Source organism: Conger conger, chromosome 4 (assembly GCF_963514075.1).
Source record: "Conger conger chromosome 4, fConCon1.1, whole genome shotgun sequence".
Classification (NCBI taxonomy): domain Eukaryota; kingdom Metazoa; phylum Chordata; class Actinopteri; order Anguilliformes; family Congridae; genus Conger; species Conger conger.
The window spans coordinates 21,460,805-21,470,958 of record NC_083763.1 but is presented as its reverse complement, the minus strand read 5'-3'; the positions used below and the strand labels follow the sequence as shown (position 1 = coordinate 21,470,958).

General features: G+C 40.3%; 1 protein-coding gene across 1 annotated transcript; it reads right to left on the bottom strand.

Annotated features, from left to right (window-relative positions):
• Window positions 1-5,395: 5,395 nt before the first annotated feature.
• ptgs2b (prostaglandin-endoperoxide synthase 2b) lies at window positions 5,396-9,759 on the bottom strand. The gene is made up of 10 exons (XM_061238152.1): window positions 9,626-9,759; window positions 9,171-9,287; window positions 8,930-9,073; window positions 8,493-8,636; window positions 8,036-8,217; window positions 7,852-7,935; window positions 7,345-7,591; window positions 6,926-7,212; window positions 6,671-6,818; window positions 5,396-6,290 (listed from the first exon to the last, which is right to left on the bottom strand). Exons 1-10 carry the CDS (start codon window positions 9,684-9,686, stop codon window positions 5,863-5,865), a joined length of 1,842 nt encoding a protein of 613 aa, XP_061094136.1. The 5' UTR covers window positions 9,687-9,759; the 3' UTR covers window positions 5,396-5,862.
• Window positions 9,760-10,154: the final 395 nt, after the last annotated feature.

The following is a 10,154-nucleotide window of genomic DNA, read 5'->3' as shown; positions in this document are numbered from 1 at the left end:
CCGGACAATGCCACATTGCCCTCATTTGGGCACTGCTGTCATTACACCGGTGACTGCTCTCTTGGATTAAATATTCAAAACTGCTATTATAGTAAATAGACCCGGTAACACCTTGAAAACATTGCCCATGTGATCCTTGTATTATTGCATTAAGTCTTATGTAATGGTAACAGGAATTTCATGTAAAATGGATAATCAGGAGGGAAGTTTCATGATAACTGCAACATAATAAAACATAAGGGTAATCTGTTTGGTATGGATGTGATCTGATAAAATCAAGGAATCGGATGAGATACATTTCATACCAAGTGGAATTTAATAAACTATAGTTTCAGTATCCCAAGGGAAAACCTACACGTCCTCTCCTGGTAATCATCTAATTTTCCCTACTCAACAACCCCCAACGGTGGGGGTCTAAATTCCAGATTTGACCACCCCTCCGGGTTATGGCACTGCCGCCTGGTTCCAAACGTATGATTTGGCATAAAAGCAAGGGAGACAGACCAATCTGGTAAGATCGTATTCGACTTCCCACACAACATGTCTTGTGTATGTATGTATGTATGTATGTGTAGCAGTGGAAGATCGTATTCGACTTCCCACACAGCATATTGTACGTGTATGTAAGTATCAGGAAGATCGTATTCGACTTTCCATACGGCATATTCTATACTCTGTGTTTGTGTGTAGTCCAAGCAGGCTAGGTATGATTATTTACTCTATTTCTATTCTTAATTTGTGTATTTTATACTTGATTGTGATATTCTAAAGCTAATAACCTACCTGTCTGCGAATAAACTATTTTGTTTGGAACTTGCGTGATCTCCATGACTCTAATTCATTTTGTACCTTTTCAGCCTAAGTTACAACTGAATACTCAGGGGGAAGACCGACCGATCGGCGGGGCGGTACTCCTGTGGTAGTTCTAAGCTGTGCGGCCAGCAATTTCTGTCCCTTAAAGGGTCGGGTGACGCACGGCTCTTGTGATTTGGTGCGAAGGGAACCCTTGGGCATTACGGCGCTGGTTCCTGCCAAATTAGCTCTAAGGAGCCCAGTTAATGCTACGCCAACCTGGGCTCGCAACTATCATGGCAGGTTTGCATGTATTGTGTTGACTGGACCCGCAGCCTCTGAGTTCTCCACCGAACTGAGATTTCAGCAGTAATGCTAATCCCGGGAGCATCTATTGAGTAATGGTGGCGCAGGTACAAGTTGAATGTAATCACTCCCGAGGTCCGCGTAAATTGCAAACCCAAATTTCTAAATTATATTTTGAATGGAGTCAGATAAACAAGTAAAACTAGTAACCACTAAGCGTACAATACGGCCCCGTTTGAGAACGGAGAATATTAAGAATTGTACTGATCTGTTTCTGGCCAGCTATAAGCGGGATATGGGGCAGGTCAATCCATATCCGACCCATGGCAACGGACCCAGTATATTCTTAAACATAATTGTGCTCTGTTCTTGTACGGAGGATAATAATTAACCCAACTAATGTTCTCCCAGCAACGCCAGAAGGACAAGCACGCAAAACCCCCTTCGGCCCCCGCTAAATTCCGTCATTGGGTTAGCTGTGGGGTTTTACAATAGCACTAATATACTAATCCCAACTAACATAGAATTTGTACAGTACTAATTATACTAACACACTAATATGTCTGTCAAACTAACAAACTAACATTCACTAGTTTTGGGTATTTGTAATTTAAATCACTTAACTAACTTACTAATGCATCTCCAGTTTCAATTCTGTTCTGTAACTCCACCTCCCTATTCTATCACTGATTACTTGCTTAGTTTCAGCGAAGTATTCGCACCTGTCTCTCTGTATCTCTGCATCTCCTGATTCTTTGCAAATTGTCTACTCCCTAGTCCGGAGCCGTTTGTATTACATGTGTGTCTTTGTGATTCCAGTCCGCGTTTTTTTTTCCCCCTCGTTATTGTCCCATTACCCTTTCATGTGTCTCACCTGATGTTTATTTGTTAGACCGCCCTCACTCCCATGCCCCGCCTAGTTTGTCTCATTCCCCTGTGTATTTATACCGGTCCTTTTCAGTTGCACGCTGCTAGTTCGTCTTGTCCTGTTCTGTTCCCGAGCCCTTGTTTCCGTCCCCCGGTTCTAGCCTCCTTGTTTCCTTGCCCCTGCCCCTGCCCCTGCCCCTGCCCCTGCCCCTGCCCCTGCCCCTGCCCCTGTTCCTGAGCCCTTGCCCTTGCCCTTGCCCTTCTGGTTTTGACCCCTGCCTGCTTCCCCGGACTCTTCTTCTTTTGTTGGATTTTGTACTCCTGCATTTTTGGACGGACCTCCTGGTTTTGACCCTGGCATGTTTTTCGACTCTGCCCCTGCTGTAATTAAATCGCCATTTTTCTGCACCCCCGTCTGCTTCTGGTTCCTCTGTTCCCCTCAGCATAACAGTTTTCGCAATGGACTGTGATGACGATCTTCTTCCGTCACCTCATCTTTGCCCAAAGTGACCAGTAGGGCCACCTAATATGGTTCGATGTTTGTAACAAGAAAGATGGTCTACTGCTGTCAAAAAGCTGTTTATGAGAGATGATAAGCTGGAAATAATGCCCCTATGGACTTATACAGCAAATCAATCTAATTAAATGCAGCAGGCTATTTAGGATTTGAAATCAAATATATCAAATTGTATATACAGCTGTGTATACAATGCAATCTAATATAAACAAAAAAAACGATTTAAAAACTAATTATCAGCATATACTGTGCACTGGATGCTCTTCTTCAGTGTTAGTAACTGCACATACAGTGGCTTCAGAAAGTTTTCAGACCCCTTCACTTTTTGCACACATTATCATATTGTAGTAGTTTTAATATTAATATTAAATATTTCAAAAATTGTCATTTTTGCCCATCAATCTACACCCAATAAGCCATAATGACGTGAATGAAGTGAAAACATGTTTTTATAAATTTCCATTTCTTATTTATAGAAGTATTCAGACCCTTAATTCAGTACTTTGTATAAACCCCTTTGGCAGCAATTACAGCTCTGAGTCTTCTTGGATAAGTCTCTACAAGCTTTGCACACCTGGATTTGGGCAGTTTATCCCATTCTTCCAAGGAGATCCTCTCAGGCTCCATCAGATTGGTTGGGAAGCATCTGTGAGCTGCCATCTTTAGGTTTCTCCACAGATGTTCTATGGGGTTTAAGTCTGAGCCTTGGCTGGGCCACTCAAGGACAATCAGAGAGTTGTCGCAAAGCCACTCCAGCCTTGTCTTGGCTATAGATAGAAAGATAGATAGATAGATACTTTATTCATCCCGAGGGAAATTTTAGGTCATGCTTTGGGTCATTGTCGTGCTGAAAGGTTAGCCGTTGTCCCAATCTGAGGTCAAGTGCCTAGTCTCCTACCACTCAGAAGCACCCCCATAGCATAATGCTGCCACCACTAAGCTTCACCATAGGGATGGTGCACCGGTGCCTGGCATTCACCAGACATAGTGCTTAGAGTTCTGCCCAAAGAGTTTGATTTTTGTTTCATCAGACCAGAGAATATTTCAATGTTGTTTGGTAAATGGGCTGCTATATGCCTTTTACTCAAGAGTGGCTTCCGTCCAGCCACTCTACCATAAAGTGCTGCTGAGATGTTCATCTTTCTGGCACATACTCCCATCTCGGCAAAGGACTTCCAATGCTCTGTTAGAGTTACCAGGGTCCTTCTTGCTTGGTTACTCAGTTTCACTGGATGGCCAACTCTAAGGTAAGGAACACAAGGAACTAACAGGAAACATTTTCAATAAATTACTCAGATGGGATATTATACTCTCTGGTCGGGACCACAAACTGGACCTCTATATAGAATAGTATGACTAGCTGTATCAAAGGCTTAATAAATAAAGATGACAAATCAATGCTCTTTGCTCTTTTGTCAGATTGAGAAATTATCTCATTGACGACTTTGCGCCCTGCAGTCAATGTGCTGTGTCCTTCCCTAAAACCAAACTGACAGGACTTTTAAGTATGGAAACAATGCTTTTTATGCTTGCTATGAATACTTTTTGTTTTGCTGAGCAAAGTGTACCTGAATTTTTACATAATTCAGGTATCCCACTCCATCACTTTACTGGCAAGTTCTCACATGTCTGGACAATCCACAGAAAGCTACAGGAAGAAACAAAAAGTGAAAGCACATATCCTGAAGTATGTTAATGGTTCAATGAATTCACGCAGTTCACATGGACATAGAGCCATTTGTTTGTCCTTTTTTCCATAAATGACAGCAAACCAAACAGATTCTGAGGGCAATTTGAATGACATATTGCATTTTATGGAACAAATTTCTTCTTTGCATCACTGATATTACGGAATACAGTGGGCTCCAGAATTATCAGCATCCTTAATAAGAATGTAGAAAAAAAGCTGCATATAATAAACAACATGTATAACGATCTACATATTTTAAGTTCAAACATTACATGCGAAATTTACATTTTTGGCAATACAATTTTACTTGAATTGAGTTAATCTCAGTCTAGAGGTGTCATTGTGTCATTCCATCACTTCCTATATTGTGTTATTCCATCACTGCCTGTTTCACTAGAGTATAAAAAATGCATGCAAAATCCCTTTGTCCATCAGCATGGGGAAAGCCAAATAAATAAATAAAACCTAAAATGGCTCCTCTATACTAGCAAACTAGGAAGGGTGGTCCAAGACAGCACTGAATGAGCACAAAAAAACAAAAACAAGCACCGTGAGTTTGGCAAACCTCATTGGAATTGACTGGAAGGGAGTGCTATGGTCAGATGAGACGAACATTGTTTGAATGTTTTGGCCATACACACCATCTACATGTTTGTTGGCAAAATGGAATGCGTACAAGAAGAAGCACCTCATACGTACTGCCAGTTATGAAGGTGGGTCATTGATGTTTTGCAGCCAGTGGTCCAGTGGCACTATCAATGGCACAATTAATTAAACAACCTACGAGGACATATTGGCAGAAAACTTGCCTCTGCTAGGAAGTTGAGTCTTGGTCTTAGGTTGATTGTCCAACAGGACAATGACTCCAAGCATACATCAAAATCCACACAGAAGTAGTAAAGTAAAAACAAATAAACTTTCTTCTAACTTCCCTTTTCTTCCATTTCTCTGAAGAGAGTGTTTAGAATTATAAATGGAACTTGCAAAAAACTAAAGGTTTAATTAATTGACAAAAATAATAGTACCTAGAACTGGTGTGAAGTTATCATTTACAGCCTTCATTAATTCAATTCGAACTAACAATTGAGTAGGAAGATGAAAGAAGCACGAATGACGTGGGATGTGTAATGTGCACATTTAGGTAATTGCAAGGGTATTTCATAAAGGCTTGGCACAATCACAATTCAGTTTCACTTGGTCAAAAAAACAGGTGTTAATTAACATTGTTTGTGGAAAAATTTGTGTTTTATTTCAGTTTCATAATAAAAATACACTTTTACACAAAAAAATCTCAGTGCATCTGCCTTTTTTGCCACATATTGTCTCAGGCACTCAGTGCTCTGTTCATTGTGGAATTTCACAGGATTTACATAGATTGTTCACATTATTGTAAACTAGTATTATCAGTTCAAGTATTACAAAGCTGATCAAACACAACTAATAGAAACTGCACATAAAAGTCGGGCAATGAAAGAGTGCTATGGTATCATTGCACTTAAAATTATACATTAAATAAATAGACACAAAACAAATAAATATAATAAAAAAGACAATGTAGTTCAGTCAATGCTCATAGAAGTAAAACACACTGAAAATGCATGATAAAAATATATTTTGTAAATAAATACAAATAAATTAATAAATTAATTCATAAACATGGTTGACTTCCAGTGGTAACTTTTTTTTTTTTTTAAAGTTCAGAGGTTCTGTCTTCGGAGGTTCTTTCTTTCAGAACAACAGTAGGGTTAAGGTCACTTTGTCCTGAGTGTGAGGTGCTAGAGTTGATAGTAGCCGACCCTGCGTCTTTTACATCAGGCACATGAAAGGACACCACTGGGCAGGGCCCTTTTAGGTTAAGACACACTAGCTTCTGCAGGGAGGCAGTGTTAACAATTTCAAAACCAACTTTGCCACCAAAGGTGCTCGGCATCCAGTACTCTGGGGAGCAGATAGGGTTCCCCATGAGTCCTTTCAAAGAATATGGGGCTCCCATTTCCACCATGGTCTCCCCGAAGATAGCATTAGGCCTGGGCTTCTCCACCAGTAGGCCAAGATACAGCTCCATTGCATCAATGTCTCCATACAGCTCTTCGAGTTCTGCTGCCATCTCTGTCTCCCCTGCAATATGGACACATGAACAGTTAACTGGTTAGGCTGTATTCACTGTTGTTTCATTCATTTGTCAGTGTCCTTATGGTATTTTTGTGCCAAGCCAATATACATACATAGAATATAGTCCCAAAAACAAATCAGAATAATGCATTTCTTCATTGAATTGAGAAATAAAAAGTAAATCAATTCTACCACAACACAATAAATGCATACACGCATGGGATGATCCATTATCAGGTGGTCTGCTATCAGAAAATAATGAAAAGGTTGAGATATTCGAAGAAAACAAAATAAACAATATTGGCACTCATTAATTATGGAAGAATTTGGGGCAAATATTAATGTCTACTTCACAGAAATTATACGCTCGAACATTTATTTATCACCTGTCATGTCTTGGAAGGATGTGTAGGGCTTCAACGAGAAGCGTTTCCTGTACTCATTCAATGACTGAAACCGCATCTGCCTGCTGTGCTCGATGGACTTCATGGCGACCATCATCAATGCTGGAGAAAGATTGTGACCCCCAGCAACCTATTGGCATGGAGAAGAATGCATGTTAACCATCAGAACTGATGGACATCTTTGTAGGCCACTATGGAACTATAGCCACTGAAATAAATAAAAATTGAGATCCTCACCCTGCCTGCAATCTGCTTGGTGAAGGACTCAACCAGGTTGTGGATGCCATGGTTCATGACTACAGAATTGTTGAAGAGAAACTGCTTGTAGCTGTAGACCTGCTCCTGGATGTGGAAGGCATCAGGCATCAGGGGATGCCAGTGGTAGAGGGTGTTGAACTCAGACGAGATACGATTCTGGTACTGGAAGCGCTGGTTGAACAGCAGTTCAGGGTCGAATTTCAGCTTGAAGTGGTAGCCACTCAGGTGCTGCACATAGTCCTCAATCACAATTTTAATGGTCTCACCTGCGAGATGGAAAGGTGCCACTTAACCCAAGACTTGCATCAGGTCTCTTTTTCAAAAGCATTCCAGGGCCTATATCTTAATGCTGTGATCAATGATAACCATTGTGGTGTATCCAGAATGGGGTCACTCACCAATCAGAATGAGGCGTGTGGTCTGGAAGAGGCGCTCATCATCCCAATCAGGGTGCTCCCGTTTCAGCACATCACAGACCCGGTTGTGCTCACGAAGCCAGATGGTAGCATACATCATGAGTCCTGGAACCAGGCCGAATGCTTCGTGGCCCACCGCAAAGCGGTGCTCCTCAGCGACATGGGGTGGATAGTGCATGTCAGCCTGGACCTCCTTCACAGTAGGAGGATACACTTCCCCATCCACCATCTACAGAAATAAAAACACCTCTGTCAACATGCAACGCTTTCATAAGGCTTCAAGATATAGTGCTTGATTTCAGTTAAAGTTTCCTTTAAGTTTAAAGTTTCCAAATTCTTTCTTTGCATTGAATTTTGTCCAGTTAATTTGAAAGTTACTGATAGTTTGCCTGATACATACATACACACATACATACATAGTCACAATTATACAGTTCATTCACTCAAACTTTTGCATTCTCTAAAGGTGGTTGCTGTGAGACTCCATACCTGAAACTTCATTTTGCCATCCTCGAAGAGTCTCAGTTTGCGCTGCCTCTCCATGTTATCTCCATAGACATGACTTAAGTCCACCTAAAGTTAATTCACAGAACAAATGAGAACACTTCTGCTTGGGAAATTGTTTAAAGATATTCGGATGAGCATATTGATTATTTGCTGAAATTTTACTCACCCCATGAGCGAGAGAGCTGGTGAAGGCTGGCCCTCGTTTTACATCTGTTTTAAAGAATTGGTGGGTGAAATGTTGAGCAAAGAATGCAAACATTAGACTGGTGCCTTGAGGATCTGGGATGAACTTTTTCCTCAGCAAAAACTTCTCCACCACCAGCTTAACATCAGGCAATGCTTTCTTCCCTGAGAGGAAGGAACAAGAACAATTTTCAAACAGATTCCATAATATTGTAATTCATTATTTAAACAAAATACAACAATGAAAGTCAAGTATATATACATATAAAATATAACTAGCATATTTTACTTAGCTCCCAATATCAGCAGACAAATGTTGAATAATGTTAGATGGGGGAACGCTGCATATAGTCTTTGAAGCACTCATGATGTCACGACAATTAGACTACATATACTTGGTAATCTCTAAAAAATCCTAAAAAACCGGTTTGGATACTCACCCACAACTCCCATGGGTGTTGGGCAATCTTCAGGTACAGGAGGTAGGGTCCGTGTGTAATAGGAGAGGTTTGAATAGGCTTCCCAGTTTTTGTAATCATAATCTGAATTGTAGGTAGGGGGGCTGTCAATCAAATGTGACCGCGCTGCAATAAAAAAATATTAGTTAATAGTTATGAGTAAATGCTCAGAGTTGAATTCATACCCTCACTGAAATAACAGCGCATTTGCATTGAACATTTTGCGGTGATGTTACTGTGCACGTTTTACACAACTATTTTAAATGATCATAGGTGTTTTACATTAATTTAACATGAGTAGCCTATAACATGGCTAGATATACGTCTATATAAGTTTTCAGTAGAATGTGTCTAATAACATGAATGAATATCTAACATTTTTTAAATAAAATACGTAATATGAAATGGTTTAAACTTACAAGTCAATACATAACGCATGATGCCATCCCTTAAAAACGGAATGTTGTTCAGGATATTCCAGAATCCTTTAAAATGCGTTAGAATGTAATGTACAGTGTTTGGGGTCGGCTTCAATTTTGTTTTAACCCATGTCAAGACTTCCGCTGTCAAAAAAAGGAGTAATACCGTCAGTGGATTTCGAAGCCACGCATTTCAAAAGACAGCCACCAATATGCCGTATGAAAAAAAAACTCCTCTTACGTGTGGTACAGTTCTCGCCGTAAAATCCAGTTCTTGTGCAATCGCACTCATACGATTTGGAGCCTGTCGACGTGCACACCCCTCGGTTCTCGCATGGCATTGAACAGCAAGGGTTGGCTGCAAAAATCAGATTTTGATTGTTAACACACATTAGCGTAACCTTGAGCGTAGTAATAGGCTACATAGCCTGTAACAGAGCTCATCAATCTTTCCCAGAAAGGGCCGGTGTTTCTGCAGGTTTTCAACCAGGTACATACCTGACTAATACAACTTTCGAGTCTTTGCTAAGAACCTTAATTAGTAGAATCAGTCGTGTAACTGCTTGGTTGGAACAAAAACCCTTTCTGGGTAAGACTGACCATCTCCGCCCTATAATACGAGAATGGGTAATAGCATGAGATTAAATAACATTGCTATGTGTGGCATTAAAATAGTATCTGTGCTAATAATCTTACCTCCCTCGCATGACAAAATCTCCGCAGATAGAAGAGCAACAAAAAATATGAGTTTGTTCATTCCAATGCCTTCCTCTTCACGGTGTGCTTACAAGTTCTCCAAAGCAACCTCAGTGGTTGTGAATGAAACTCTCTGAAGGAGTGGTGATTTATAGCAGCGGAACGGATATTTACCTGTGGGCGTAACTTTCCTAAATCTCCTTTTCCTACGTAGTGCGCTATAAAAAGACTCACAATGAGAACCAAGAATATTATCATGTAAACTATTATGTTTAACTAGGTCAGGCATTACATATTGTCCATCACAATGATCGATTAATAATGTGATGCATCAAAAATGCAATTGGCATTCACAATAAATTATTTAGCCCTATAATATACTCAGCATGACGTTTGCAAATGGTTGGCCAACTCATTTATGAGATAATTTAACAGATTTTTTCTTTCTTTACTGAGTAGTCAGCTTTATGTGTTTTACATGACCAGCCATAGCGAACAGTAGCTTCCATAAAAACAGAACAGTTCGTGT